This window comes from Rattus rattus, chromosome 1 (genome assembly GCF_011064425.1).
Source record: "Rattus rattus isolate New Zealand chromosome 1, Rrattus_CSIRO_v1, whole genome shotgun sequence".
Lineage (NCBI taxonomy): Eukaryota > Metazoa > Chordata > Mammalia > Rodentia > Muridae > Rattus > Rattus rattus.
In genome coordinates this window covers 171,965,679-171,981,737 of record NC_046154.1, presented here as the reverse complement: position 1 = coordinate 171,981,737, position 16,059 = coordinate 171,965,679, and the positions used below count along the sequence as shown (strand labels likewise).

The 16,059-nt window shown below is 41.1% G+C and overlaps 1 protein-coding gene across 1 annotated transcript in view; it reads left to right on the top strand.

Annotated features, from left to right (window-relative positions):
* Nucleotides 1–16,059, top strand: part of Cfap54 (cilia and flagella associated protein 54) — a 276,477-nt gene that overhangs the window by 159,507 nt on the left and 100,911 nt on the right. Inside the window, exons 48-51 of the mRNA XM_032911469.1 lie at nt 478–531; nt 6,349–6,556; nt 8,539–8,603; nt 11,451–11,620. Coding sequence (XP_032767360.1) covers nt 478–531; nt 6,349–6,556; nt 8,539–8,603; nt 11,451–11,620 — 497 coding nt within the window. The remainder of the gene's footprint in view (nt 1–477; nt 532–6,348; nt 6,557–8,538; nt 8,604–11,450; nt 11,621–16,059) is intronic.

Genomic DNA, 16,059 nt, shown 5'->3' with positions numbered 1-16,059 from the left:
GGTTCAATCCCAGTGACAGTGATCAAAATATAGACAAAATATCCATCCATATTACTTCACCTAAGGTTGGTTGATGAGGTAACTATGGGGAAAGGCCTCAGTAGGTAACATGAAATGGCAAAGAAACTTAGTTCTTATACAACCTTCATTGACACCTTCTAGACTGAGGTTTGTAACTTATTTTGTAGGGATAAAATTAGGTAAATCGTTAGTGAAAATGGAATATAAATGAGCACATAATTAAAAAATAATCAAGAAAAGGACAGCAAAGATATCAGAATGCTAACATTTGCTACATAAAAGAAGTTGGCATACATAATTTTTTAGTGTTTTGTATATTAATATTTCTGACTGGAATGCATATTACTTTGACAACAAAATGGTGCTCAAATGGTTTTAGGATGCATTAATAATTCCATTTAAAAGAATGCTCAAATAAATGTGGGCTCTATTGTTAATGTTTTGTATTTTTGACAGATAACTCAATCATTCGATTCTGGAAAACCTCTCACCAGTAAAGACAACATGCAGGTAATAGCAATGTTTAATGTGGAAATATTCTGACTCATTTCAGCCTGTCTGGCAGGCACAATATCTGATTTTGAAAGCCTGCTCTATGTGTTACGCATTCTTTTCTCAACTCCCTGCTTCCTACTGTTGACAAGGTCTCATGTAGCCCAGGTTGCCCCTCAACTCACTGCATTGCCAAGAATAACCCCAGATTCCCAATCCTTTCTTTTCTTTCTTTTCTTTTCTTTTCTCATTGTGTGATGGTAGGGATTGATCACAAAGTTCTGAGGCTAAAGTTAGAATTGTATCAAATTAACTTGATGTCTAAGCCAGTAAACTAGCAGTGACTGCCCTGGCTTCTAGAACCAGACATGTTGTTCACTCAGCTTGTCCTGCCACACCATTATCTCTGGTTTTCTCACTTAAATGTCTTGGTTACCTAAAAGGTAGCAACTAATTTTGACTATAACTGAAGAACTTCTTTGCTTTTGGAGCAGCCCACTTGTTCAATATGGCTGCTCCTTGTTTCCCTTCAACTCAGTTCCCAGACTGCCTGCCAAAAATAGACTGCCCACCAACTATAGGGCTTGCATTGTTATAGCATTTTTATATGAATCTCTAATTTTCCCAAAAGCTTCTTGAAAAATAAGGATGGGACTGCCCATTAAAGTCAGTCAAGAATCAGATGATTGGTACTTAAGCACTTGATTTCCTAGTGACATTTAAATACTAAAAAAAAAAAAAAGCTTAAAAAAAACCCTAATGATGTTATTAGCACCTTTTAAGGTGCTTACATGGAAAGCCTTCACCAAAAACTATTGCCACAAGGGTTAGGGGAGGTGCTGTGGGCAGGGAATACATGAGCCCAGCAATCCAGGAGCAGATAGATACACTTAGGTTTTATTTACTTATTTACTTTTTTGGTGGTAGGTCTTTAACTAAGCTGTGGCAATTAATGATCCATGTCACATAACTGGATTTAGAATCCATAGAAACAGACTTTGGGTGTGTCTGAGAGGGTATTTCCAGAAATGCTGAACTAAAAAGGGAAGACCTTCCCAACCCTGAATGTGAGCAGTAACAGCCCATGGCCTGGGGTCTTGGGTAGAATAAAGAAGAGTAAGTGTTTGTGTAAATACTGACCACCAGTGGCAGTGTACATCAATCTGCTCTACATCCATGGATGTAGTGTGACCAGTCATCCTCTGTTGCCATTTTTCCCTCAAACTGTGGCCCAAACAGACTCTTTTTTCTCGATTTGGTTTTGCCAGGCATTTTTATCACAGCCATGAGAAAAGTAACAAATATAAAAGTTGGTTCCAGAAGTGGGGTCACTTCAGATAAGCTCAACCATGTGGTTCTGGAGCCACTAGACGCTGTTCCGCAGGGTGAGTGTAGAAGAGGTTGAAGTTGCAAGGCTAGAAAAGCCCCAGAATATGGTATATAGAGTTTAATGGTCCTTTCTAGTGGGTGTTTGGAAAACATGAATGTCAAGAAATTGTGGAGAATGGAAGTCTGGCTTATGAAATCTCAGACAGGACTGTGGTCTATGGGAAATTACATTAGAAGCCATTCATATTACATTCTGGCAAAGAATCTTGTTGTGTTCTATCTGTGCTCTAACAACTTGATCGAGGCTGGATTCAAAAGCAATGAAGGACTTTATTTGACAGTGGACCTTTCAAAATGGAGTGACTTTGTACTATGCCATGGGGAATGCTGACCGCTTTTACTTAGATTTGCAGAGGGACAGGGGCATCAAATGGAGCAGAAAGAAGTGAAAAATGTAAAGTTTATCACAGAAGGGAACAAGAGCATCTAAAGTTGCTCACATGATTGCTGTAGAGAAAGCAGTTTCATTGTTAAAGAGATTAATTAGCACACTGAAGGGATGCTCAAGGGCAAGACCCCAAACAAAGGTCCACTCAGAGGTGAGAGCCCAAGTAAGGATGCTACCAAGGGGCTCCCAGTTCCACACCAGCAACCCAGGAGAGTGTGTTCTCAGGATCAGCCTACATGGCACAGTAGTCTGCTGCAACTGAGGCCAAGGAAGCAGTCAACATGCAAAACAGGCATTAGAACTTGACAGCATTGTCCACGTAGGACTGGCTTTGTATAAACAGTGCAGAAGCAAACTTAACTACAGCATTCAAGTCCCTGCTTCCTGACTAGATGCAATGTGACTGGATACCTCATGTCCCTGCTGTGTGGCCTCCCTGTTATGGAGTAAAATAAATCCTTTCTGAAGTTGCTTTTTCAGGCATTTAATCATAGCATCAAAAGTAGCTAATACATAGGTACCTGTATGCATATATATATATATATATATATATATATATATATATATATATGGTAACTTGGAAGCCATTTTCCTTGTAACTGCTCTATTTTTGTTTTTCTTAACTTTGATAAAGCACAGATCCTCTTTTTTATTAAACATAATCTTACTACTTTTCTATTATTTTGCATTTTATTTCATAAAGTCTAGTTTTAATTATGTTTCATCTCATTGAATATTTTCTCCTAAAATTTTATCCTAACTCATAAGCAAGCTGCCTGAAATGAGATGACTGGTGTTAGAAAGATAAAAATTCATATCCACGTTTAGGTGTTCCATAACACTGGGGAGTTTAGGACTATGTCCCTCTTACCAGTCACAGATGGCAGGCCATCATAAAAATACGTTCCTTATGGAGCAGTGTTGGGTCTGAAAAGAACGTCTGTCTGATCATTTCTTTTTACTTGAAAAGAGACTGACAGTATAATGGGAGCCCAATTTCTATTAGCTAATTAATTAAAACAGTAGTGTTGGCCTGCTCAAGACTCTTCAGATTACACTTTGTATGTGCTGCATAGAGGGAGAGAAGGAGCGTTAAATAGCATTACTAATTAATCTTCCTTTGATCCTCAAGTGTTTGTGTGTAATTGTCAAGGCTCATTAAATCAGTTTGCTGAGGAGGGAAGAGAGGAAAAATGTCCTCTCTTGCCTCACCCCCCAGCCAGTCTGTAGTTTCTACTCTGGGTAGGGAAGACTAATAATTTTCCTGATGCCACCGTTGGTCAGCATCTCTGGCCCATGGGGTTTTCCACATCTGTGCTGCTCTTAACCCATAGAATAGATTAAGAGAAGAGAAATAGAGATCAAACAGGCTAACCTGCCCACTCTTGCCTCCTCTCCCAAATGATGAATTTTGGTTTGTTTTTTTTTTTTTTTTTTTTTTAATGAGAGGCAAGTAGTTTCTCTCTTTTCTAGAAGAGCTAGCCCCAGCACCCAGCACCTTCTTCCCATATCAGTTCAAAAGTTATTGAGAGTCTACTGCATCTAAGGCACTGCCATGTGGCCAGCAACCACAGCCAGTCAGCTTACAGGTCAACCAAATCCTGAAGGAACTGACAGTTTACTGGGCAGGACTAGTGATAAGAAGTATCATAACCTCAGAGAAGTGGCTCCCGTTGTAGGTTGAAAGACTCAGCGATGGGTGTGTTAAGTGGATTGAGAGCACTGTGGTAAGTGAGGGTTGTAATTTCGGATGGGCTGAGCAAACTCATCGTCGCTCACATATAGACGGAGCCCATGTATCTTCAAAAAAAGAATAATCTAGGACCAGGGAATAAGTACAGAGGTCTTGTACCAGATTTGCTTGGCTTGGTGACAGCTACCCTGACTAGTGCGGTGAGAGCTGTATGGATGGTGGGGAAGTAGCAGTACGTACAACCGGAGAGGTCAAACTGAGAAGTATTGTGTAGGGACCTTGTAACACAGGTGCTTATCTGGGCAAAATGGGGGCCATTGGATAGCCTCGAACAAAAGCATGATCTGATCTGCTTAAGTCTTTCTTTTTTATGTTTCCCATTTTTGTTATCTGGGTGGGTGGGGTACATCTCACAGCATGCCTGTGGAGGTCACAAGACAACTTTTGGGAATGGGTTTCCTTTTACTCTATAGGTTCTGGGGTCTTCTCGGGTGCTGGCTGGCAGCTCTTCTCACAGTACCACCTCACTCAAGTTTTACAGAGGTCTCTTTAATCTGTTGTGTCTACTGTGCTCCAGGTATTATTTTGATGTCTGCCGATCAAGCATCACTCAATCAACAATACTGAGAGAATTTTTAGCTTTCAGTAGCTGGGAAGAGGGGAGGGGTGGTTAGGATTTAGAATTGGAAAGGCTGTGAAATGGCCAGCTGGATCATGAACGGACAGGCAACCTGTAGGACAATTGCTGCCAAGGCTTTGGTGGGGTCCTTAATGTTTTTTTAAAACAAAACCTCGAGCATTTGATTTTGCCTATGAAGACTCCAGAGCCAGATGCTGGGTTGAAAGAGTACTACCCCAGAGAGGCAGAGAAAGCATCCAGTTGGCATTCCCCCTCAGCCGACATTCCAAAAGGAAGTTCTCCTCCACACCATCTCAAAAACCCCTCAATCCCAATGTCCCTCCCTTCTACTTCCTGTGTGTATCTCTATCTGCCCTCCTGACTTCCTCTTACTCTTTTTTCCCGTGTTCTGTTCTGGCCGACTTGCTGCTTTTTCCACCTCTTGACCTACAGTTGACTTTATTTAATCCTGTTTACAGTAAACAGAAAGCTCTTGGATTAAAAGTGTTGTGTGCTAGGGCTGAATCACACCACAACTAGAAACAGGTTTGCCAGTAAGTAACACAATCTTGGGGTTCACACTATGATCAAACATCTGTGGGGCCACCTACACCGCCATGAGCTTTTGATCTGCCGTCTTCCGTTGCAGGCCATCGAATGAACTTTAGAGTCCTAGTTGCAGGGGAAGAGTGTATGTGAGGGAGAGGGGCTGGGAAAAGGTGCTGTTGACCATGGATTCTAAGCTGGCTAGGGAGACTGTTTTCCTGCTCCTGTCCAGTTTGCATGCCTGGTAACTCACAGCAATCTATGGACGTGACTGAAGAGCCCGTGCAGTCTCCCCCATGCTGATAAGGGGTCTGTCCCCTCACTCTGACCCCATGTTTGGTCTCTCATTATGTGGCAGGGCGGGTATAGGCATACATTTTTTTGCAACCTACTTTTAATAAGGGTTCAATCTGTCCTCTGGCCTACCACCGGAAGAGAAAAGTTATTAGGATGTTGGGGAATAGACCTGTTCAGCAATAGTTCTTTGGGGGCGAGCTTGATCTTCTTCGGCACCAGTTCAGACCCATAGCAAACACCAAAGATGACTCAGCAGCTGCAGACCAGCCCTCTGGGCAGACAAACACCAGGCATGAACCAGCAGCTATAATTCAATCCTGAAGGAACGGTTAGGCTTGCCAGCTGGCCTGAGGTGAGGCCACAGAAGCAGTAAACTACCACAGGAACCTCACTAGCAGTTCTTCAGATAAGTCTCTCTCAACAGCAGCATTACCACAAGTTGAGCTCTACAACACTCTGTAAGGCAAACCAATACATGGGTGTTGTTAGTGAAGAGCGAGGCAGAGCAAACCAAACCAAAACTCAGTGCTCATCTCCCACTGTCTGTGGGGTCATATTTATCCTCCTTCATCTCAGATCCTTACACCTGACTGCTATATCAAAACATCCTTTTATTTGGGTCTGCTTCAGGGAAACATTCTTTCACATGTTTGCTTTAGCAAGACATCCTTTCACCCATGTATTCCAGTAAAATATCATTTGACATAACTAACCTCCTAAAGAAAGTAGAAGTTTCCATTTCAGGCAGGAGGCAGCATCAAGGAGCTGGGATGGTCCTTACTCTTACAGAACTATCATGTCTAATATTTTATCTGACACCAAATCAGAAATACAAAATGATAGTGAAACTCAGGTGCAAGCAGATATTTAACTGATCGATCCCCTTTCCCTTCTTACTCGTAGGCACTTGAAGAGCTAGTAAACAGAGGCTTGCCCGCCGTCTTGGTTAATCTTGGCTCCCAGCATCTCTTAAATAAATTTAATTTTGTCAAGTCACACTTCTTCATAAGTCTGGCTGCAACGATAAACTGTATCCCCGACAGTTCACCGAAAATAGCGTACTACCCGGTTATTATCGACAAGAGCAAACCCAACAGCCAAAATGCAAAAGGTGAGCTTTTATTTTAGTTTCTGCTTTATCCTGGTTCCCTCAACCACTAACCATTCCATTCTCCAGAATCCAAATCAATATACACAAGTGTATATTCTCCCTCTGAGGTCCTGTGGCACACATATGTTTATGTCATGGCACAAGTATGTGCATATTCATCTATCCATCATGCATATTCATAGAATATGAATATGCAAAATAGACCTCATCACTGTTTCACAGAATGCTCACAATTTTTGCATCTTGTATTTCTTATGTGAAAACAAAATGCATTTTTAGCATCTTAAATTTTTTATATGAAAACAAAATCCATGGCTAGAGATATAGTCTAGCAGTTAAAAGCTCTTGGTGTTCTTGTAGATAACCAAGGTTTAGTTCCCAGCACCTACCCTGGGAAGCTCACAATCATAATTCAAGCTCAGGGGTTCTGACGCCCTCTGGATTCTGCAGGTACTTGCATACACAAAGTTCACATAGAGACACACGGGCATAATAAAGATAAATCTCTCCCACTGCTTTGCTTTGATTTACTCTATCTGTTTGCTATGCTGTGCTATGTGCGTCCTGTGGTAGAGAGAAGCAGTCCCCTGTTGAGGTTCATACACTATTCCCAAAGATCCATATTGCAGTGATACAGATTCATATGATGGTGTGTATTCCTGTCGAGTATATGTGTGTTTTAAATATACTAGATTTTTACCTTAAAATAAATTTTATTTACCATATGATATTTAACTGTGGGCTTTATTTGTATCTATTTTTAATCGATAGTATATGTGTTTGGCATATATCATTCAGTTATGCGCATGAATATTAACATGGTTACGGGTATACAAATGGATAGGAGTGAAGGTGAATGCATACATGATAATATCATACTATTTTGTATATTATAGATGTTTAATATATTTTAAAATCGAGGAGTGTGATAACTTTAGCTTTGTATTTTGTGTGTGTGGGTACACATGTGTATGTTTGAGTATGGAGATCAAGTCTCAACCATGGGTGTTGTTCCTTGGGAACTATATACCTTCTGTTTGGAGACAAAGTATCTCCCTGGGACCTGAATTTGTTGAAATCGTTAAGTTGATTTGTCTGTTTGCTATATGCCTTAGGAAACTTTTCCAGAGACCATAAGACATTTAAGAACCAATTTCTCTGTGGAGTAGGTTCTGAGAGCTTCTTGTATTCTTGTGCTAGAAGTGTATCTCTTTGATCTCTTCCCCCCCGCCCCCTGCCCTGCAAAAAAAGCCTAAATCTAATCCCTTTACTCAGCTGACCCCTAAGTTCAGAGTCTTCTGTTGTAGGATAATAGCCAGGAGGTTGGGATTGGAAGAAAAGAGGAAGACAGTGCCAAGTACCATTTGATTTTCAAATCATTCTTTCCGTTTACCCATCTTGTATGTAGATAATGTTTTGGTAGCACTGTACAGTCAGGTGATTTGTACTTGCCCAGTTGGTTGACTGACACAGGCAAAGACTTTTATCTAAATCCTGCTTCAGAAGAAGAAGGGTAGACTTTAGGCTGTAGATCAAGAATTTGAGAGAGATAGATATTCCATGACATTGCTTTGACTAGACTTGCTGTTCCAGATGGTTTCCCTCCCTGCTATTACAAGAGGGCCTCTACCTAGCAGTAGAACTAATTTGTTTGAAGTCTTAGAAATTTATGAAAGATCAGGGGATGAGCCACAATTTTATATCAGAAATTAATAATCTAAGTAACATCATTCAGCAGGAAAAGGGTATTTTCAGTTTTCTGATGGGTTGCCCAACAGTCAGCATTAGCTTTCTAAGGTGTATTTTATGGAGTGGTTTATTTGCATATGCATTTATAATACTCATTGTTGACTTTTTTGTATTTAAATTTATTTATGTGTCCCATGAGAGATGGATTTTAACAACTGCAAGTACTCTTTAAACTAACCATTAATCCTTGTTATTTCTAAAATTTTTCTCTTCTTCACATTTTTATATAAAAGATAATGAAAACTCACATGCCCAGGTTTTGAGATTTAGAGATGACTACACGCTTAACAACATCAAGGTAAGTCTGAAGGTTTTTTTTTTTCAAATCATGGTAAATAGGGTTGGGGATTTAGCTCAGTGGTAGAGCGCTTGCCTAGGAAGTGAAAGGCCCTGGGTTCGGTCCCCAGCTCCGAAAAAAAGAAAAAAAAAAAAAAAAAATCATGGTAAATAGCTTATCAAAATGCTCACCACGCAACAGTCACTTTGCATGCTGGTTTAATTCTCACACCACTATGATGTAGGTATTAATCATATTTTACTACACCGTGTTTCATAAAAGACCTAAGGTTTAGATATATGAAATTTACTAATATTATTTGAATAACAAAACATAGATCTTGGAATCGAACCTATTTTTTTTTATTTAAAGTGTCCATGCTTTTTACCATTACAGTAAATTACCCTATGATAGTCCTTGCTGTGTACACACAAAATTTTAGAGATCTACTTCTTTCTTTTTTTATTAACTGTGACTATAATAAAATTCCACCGCTTCCCCCTTTCCTCTCTTCCTTCCAAACCCTCTTATACACAATGTCCTCCTTTCTCTCTTTCAAGTTCATGGCCTCTTTTAATTTTCTTTGAATTGTTGTTACATATATCTGTGTATAAATATATAATCCTGAGTACCCAAATATAGCCTGATCAGTCTGTATAATGTTACTTGTATGTCAAGTTTTCAGAGCTAATCTCTGGCCCTGGATAACCAGTTGGTGTGCTCTTCCTTAAGGAAGACTATGTCGCCCACTCTCACCATCCCTGTAGTTCTCTGTGTAGAGATGAAGCCGCGTGAGCTTTCTCCCTTGCAGTAGCATGCCTAATGGTGTGGTCCTTCTTTGGGTCTTATGTAGGCTACTATGAGGATGAGATTTCATGCATGTGGCATCTCTAATAGTTTTAGAAGACACACTCTTCTAATACCTTTTCTGTTCTTCTGGTTCTTAAAATCTTTTTGTCCATTCTCATGAACCCTGGATCCCGAGTCCAGGAGTTGTGTTGCAGGCATTTCATTTGGGACATGGCTCGATCCACAGCTCTGCAATTTGATCGGGTTGTGGTTTTCTGCAATGGTCTCTGCCTATCACAGAGGGAAGTTTCTTTGATAAGGAATGGGAGCTGTACTTATCGTTGGGAATACAGACAAATATTTAGAATGTAGTTAAGGAAGAGATGGTTCAGTGGTTAAGAGCACTGACTGTTCTTCCAGAGGCCCTGAGTTCAATTCCCAGAAACCACATGGTGGCTTACAACCATCCATAATGGGATCTGGTGCCCTCTTCTGGTGTGTCTGAAGACAGCAGCAGTGTACTCACATACATTAAACAAACAAACAAACAAATCTTTAGAATGTAGTTAAGGATTATTAATCTGGACTACTAACATGGCATTTGTAGGTTCTCCTCCACGAATTCCATGAATTCACTAGACCCGGTTAGTTTGTTAGGTATTCAGTACCACATATGATTTCCCTCTTGCTGAGCCTGTCCTAAGCTCAATTAGAGAGCTGTTGGTTATCAGCAAGGTGTGTGTACCACTATTGCACCCTTGGGGCGATCCTATCATGCTGGTCGATGTTGTGGCTCTTAGGCAGCTGGGCAGGGCTACTGGCTCTATCCCTCCTTTGGAAGTTTGCACAGTATCTTCTTACAGTACTGTGAGAACCAGTCCACAGTTGTCCTGTCTGGGAAGTGCATGGTGAGACCTATTGTTTGAAAGACTGTCTTCTGCCTTATTAGTTCTGTTTACTCTCGATTATCTATCATGAAACTTAATCAACTCCAGATTCCCAATTTGGCAATCAGAATTTAACTTGGAATACAGTCTGTCTTCATTATGGATTCTGTCTGCTAATTTGCCCATTTCCTAACATTTATTGTAACTTCAAAAAGCACACTCTTGACACCCACGCTTTTATGATCATTTGTGGACATGCTCAGTATGTCAAGAAAATTTAATCACAGGAAATTTGAATATAAAACAACTACACCCAGCATGCCCAGGGCCAACCATGTTGAATGAGGTTCTGTGCTAGCATTTGGTTTCCTTCTTTTTGTACTTCTACACTTCTCTCATATGTCAGGACAAATTCAATGGCCTTTACCAGAATCTTCGAAATGCGGGGGAGGGGGGATTTTATAATATTTGCATAGACTTCTCTGCTTGAACATCCCTAATCCAAACATTTAAAGGCTTCAGTATCTAAAGCCTTTGGAACTCTGTGTCAGCGCTTAAATGTCTCAGTTTCAGATTTTTTTTGCATTAGTAATCCCCAACCTGTGCTATACTTCCCCACTGCACACGTGTTTCTGTTGTCGATGACTCTTGTTGTTTAAAAATGTCCCTCATATGAAAATGGTGTCTAGTGCTTGTGATGTGCCTTACAGAGAAAATAGTTACTCCATACACATTTCGTTCAGTCATGAACTATACAGTTCTTTTGCCTGTGAGTTCAGAGTTAATGAAGCACTGTGTGTGTGTAGTATGTCGTTGAGTATGAACACATGTTTAAACAAGGTAAAATACTGATCACCTGATAAGCACGTGACAAGAGGCTCCCAGGCACGTGTCTCTGTGCTGTCCCCAAGGGGCAATGTTTTAATGTTTACCAGTCCATGTCGACGGTGACTCCCCAGAACTGCACAGAACTGTCGTGAACAGAGAGGTCCAACAGCACTGTTGTCAAGTCTACACCTGATGCTGCAATCTCCTCTCTGAGCCTCTCCACCACTGCTTAGGTATTCACTCCTGTGTCTCTCGACCTCTGTTACTGCTCTGAACGCACCCATAGGACAACAACAACAAGTATTTGTCAAGAGTGAGACTTTATCTCAGAGTTTGTGTCAGCTGTGTGGTGTTCTTTCTTTAGTCCATTTTGCTGACGGAGGCTGAGGACAAGATCAATTCCCTGTTGTCAGAGACAGAGCGCCAGTGCAACAGGCCCCTCTATCTGTGTTCTGTTGCTGACCTGGAGATCATGGTGGAGGCCAGGCTGCACCTGGCAGCAATCGCCCTGCAGAGATTCAGGCCAGCATACAGGTGAGTCCTCTGGAAGAGGAGGAGCACTCCCCCATCCCCTCCTCAATTCTCTCCTCTCTCTCCTCTCTCTCTCCTCTCCCCTTATCCCCTTTCCCCACCTCCCTTTCCTCCTCCCCTCCAGCTTCTTTCCCCCTCCCCTTCTGTATCCCTTTCCCTCCTGCATTCCCTTACTCCCCAATCCTCTCACTCCCTCTTCCCTCTCCATTCTCCCTCAACCCTTACCCACTTCATGCCCTCAGCCCTTCCTTACCCTTTCATCCCTTGACTCTTCACCCCCTCTTCTGGCCCCCTACTCTGAGAGCCCCAATGCTGTCATTGGGGTCGGGGGAGGCGCTCATTCTCATTCGGTGATGATTCGTATTTCATGGAAGTTTCAGAATTCCTGGGCCACATTGGTGAGCTTGATTTTAATTATTCATGGGGTTTTAAAATTCATCTTCCGGGTTGGGGATTTAGCTCAGTGGTAGAGCGCTTGCCTACAAGCACAAGGCCCTGGGTTCGGTCCCCAGCTTCAAAAAAAAAAAAAAAAAAAAAAAAAGATCCAAAATTCATCTTCCATAGGACACATTGGTTTTCTACAAAGAGATTCCTTTATTAAGCACACTAGGTAGGATGTTTAAAATCATATGTAAAATTAACAAATTAACAATGCTTAACTTTTGATTAATTTATTTTTTATAAGATAGAAACTCATTGTTTTATAGTTTATTTATTATATGTAAGGCCCTTGGAGGTTTATTTTTTTCCTTAAGCACTAAATAAGCATATGTAAAAGGGGCCTGAAGAGATGGCTTAGTAGTTAAAAGAACTCTTTCAGAACACCCAGATGGGGTGACTCACAACCCTCCCTATCTCAGTTCTGGGGAGGTCCAGTGCTCTCTTATGGCCTCTGAAGCATCTTCAGCCACTACTAAACATGAACACATGTACACACATATGCACATGTGTGTACTACATGTAATAAAATAAAAACAAGATAAAGGAGATCTATTTTTTCGAAAGTAGCATCATCTGAACTGTGCTGTGTTGAGCTGTCCAAGACACTGTTGAGGGCTGGACCATCTAAGAAGGTGATTATTTAAATGTGCATAGTCGTGGCAAAACTTTCATTCATCGATTCCTGGTTATTGATTCTTTCAGTAGCTAGCTCACTATGACATTCTGGTCTAGAGACGGATGGTGTAAAGGCTCCTGTGTGCACGTGCATGCAGTCATGTATAAAATAGCATTAGTACAGCAACTCTTCATAGTTGCAGAAATACTCTGTCAGTGTCACGCAACTGGTGATAAACACATCAGAAGCACGAAGCCCTCAGGCACATAGTGGTTTGTTTAAAGACACATGTGCCTGTATCATTCACTGAAAATGGTTTTGAGCATTGACACTATGCTAGCACTGTTTTAGCCTCTAAGGATAGATCAGGGTCATGTATACACCTTAAACATAATAAGTAAGTCGGTTGTATACTTAGTGTCTTGGAGACTGTCAGAGTAGAGATGTTGGGGTTGGGGGAAGAGGAAGAGTTATTGTATGATATACATATATACATATATATATGTATATATATAAGATTATATACTTATGGCTTAATACAGTTGAGTGGTAGACTGCTATATATCATGCCTGAAACTCTGGACTTAATTCCCATCATTGAAAGAGATAAATAAATAATGATCATGCGGTTATAAGCAAGAATATGGGTCAATTTTTATGCTCACTGCTGACTTCCAGGCGCCCACCACTTCCCTTCTACAACAGCACCTGTGTGAGCAGGTAAGAGTGATCAGTTTCTTGCCCCTTTGCCACTGGTGGGGCGTTTTAGAGCATACACGTAGGAAGCCTTCCCCAAATGGCACCACCCAGCAGGCAGCATAAAACAAACCAGGTCCTTTTCTTGTTCTCTTGAGACACATTTAAGATTCCAGGAGCCCGCCATGGTCTCTCTATAAGTCTTAGTGACATGCTTGGCAGGTTCACACTTTGCATTATGTATGTGTTGTATATGGATTTTATTCTAGACACAGAACAAAGGGTACTTCTCCAGTTTCTAAGCAGTCATGAGAGCCCATCGGCTCTCTGTGGAGTAGAGGCTCTCAGGGCACGATGTGAAGATGATTGGCGGTGTCTGAGACCTTTGGGATGGAGGTATTTCTATGTCAGAACTAAGACATGATCACCAGATTCATTGTAGTATGCATCCCTGCTGCCCAGCAACTGTAGAACTCCTGACCCCTCAGCATGAATCGAGGAAGTGGGAACAAACTACGACATTATAGTCATTTATATTACTCATGCACAATTAAAAACAAACGCAAAAACCAGCTGGGGTCTGGAAAGAGGATAGGAGCACTTTCAGCCAAGCCTGGTGGTCTAAATCTAGGATCCACGTGGTAGAAAGAGAGTACCTACACACACACACACACACACACACAGAGACACACACAGAGAAAGAGAGAGAGAGAGAGAGACAGACAGACAGACAGACAGATGGACAGACCTACAGACAGACCAAAGCCAGCTGCTCTTGCTAGAGCCCTTGACGAAAGAGCAGAAGGTGTGGCATTTGGAATCATTACCCTCCAGTGAAGACTTTCCCAAGCTGGTGGGGTCTTCAGTGGAACCATTTGGATGTTTCTGTAGCATCCAGTGCTGATGGCTGTCTTGAAGAGGAACACATGGGTGATGGAACTGAGAGTGGAACAAGATGCTCTTTTGGTAGACGACCATCTTTATTTGAAAAACAACTGACAGACTGTGTCTGTTCACGTTTGGAAATGTGGCAGACAGTTTTTTGAAAAAGCAAGTATGCTGCTTGCTCTTGCTTCTCTTCTAGGAACAGATCTGTCGGTATCTGCTGCCTATGACAAAATTCGAGCTTTCAAAGGAACATCTGAACTTTGGGGAATCTGAATTTGTCACATGATCCTGAGAATTTGGTGACATAAGTGATAATATTCATGAAAATAGTGTTTAATTATATAATTAAGTAGTTCAATAATTTGTGTATTTATATAACTCTTTGCTGATGACAAGTGCTCTGTGTTTCAAAATCTTTGAAAGCAGAACAGACCAATGGCTTTTAACATAGAAAACCTTTGTCAGTGTGTGGTACAAGGCTCTAGATGGCTACACACATCTGAGAAACTATCAAAGAAAAATGTTTGTAGTTATCTAAAGAGGGCACTTGGGGCTGGGACAATGGCTTAACTGGTTGAGTGCTCGTTAACTCGCATGGGGACCTGAGCTGAGGTCTCCAGGACCTACCTGAAAAAGCCTGCCAAGGGAGATGTACCTGTAAGGCTTGCTCTCTCACTCGAGTTAGAGGTGGGAGGGAACAGAGACAGGAGGATTCTCCAGGGCTTCCTGCTCAGCCAGCCTGTGCAGTCAGTGAGGCTCACATTCAGTGAGGGCACTTGTCTCAGTAAGGTTAAAGAAGCAATAGAGGGAGAGAGGAGACGTTGACCTGTGGTCTTCACATGCATGTGTGTACATGTGCATGCACACATGTATGCTCACAAACATGCACTCACACATATCACACACACACACACACACACACACACACACACACACACAAAGAAAAAACGTTCTATATGAGATTTAGTTTTATCCCTTTACTTTAATCAAATAAAACAGGACAATAAAGTGACGTTAAAGCAGGAACGAAGGTGAGTTTTCCTTTATTAGGGCAGTCAGTAAAGGCAGCTACTCTGCTCACATTTTAAAAAATATTTTATTGCATAAAATGTATCATTTCTGTTGATACGTAGTAACTTATTTTTATCTTAAAATAAATTCAACATTCAGTAACTCAATTTGTGATAGGATAAATGTTGATGGTACTCTTTAGAGGGCCCCAATAATTTTACAGATATTTATAGTTTGTGGGGGCGAACAGCAGTACTGAGATCAAACTTGAGTTACAGTAGTCCATAGTGATAATATTTTTATAGCTGTACTTTATTGAGAGCTATTGAAAATGTATTAATTATAGGCTTGTGCTTAGACCGTTACTCCTAATCATAAATTATTTCCCCTGACAAACTTTGAAGGGCAAAGAAACTTTTAATATATGATTTCTAGTGCCTTTTTCCTCAAACTATATGTGAGAGCAACAGCAACTGTAGAATACACACACACACAGAGACACACACACACAGACATCCATACATGCACATGTGCACACACATGCACATACACACATGCATGCATGCACGTACGTGCACAAACATGCACACACATGCACACATGATAACATGCATGAACACATGCACATGCACAAACATACACTTTGTTTTGGTCATTGACCTCCTTTATTTGTCCGTACACATTCTTTTCTCTTTTGGTGTGGAGGATGACAGTGATGAGTGCCTGCTCCCTTTTAATGAGAAAGTAATGAGAATGAAAAATTATAAGATATTCAGGGTTGTCATAGTGG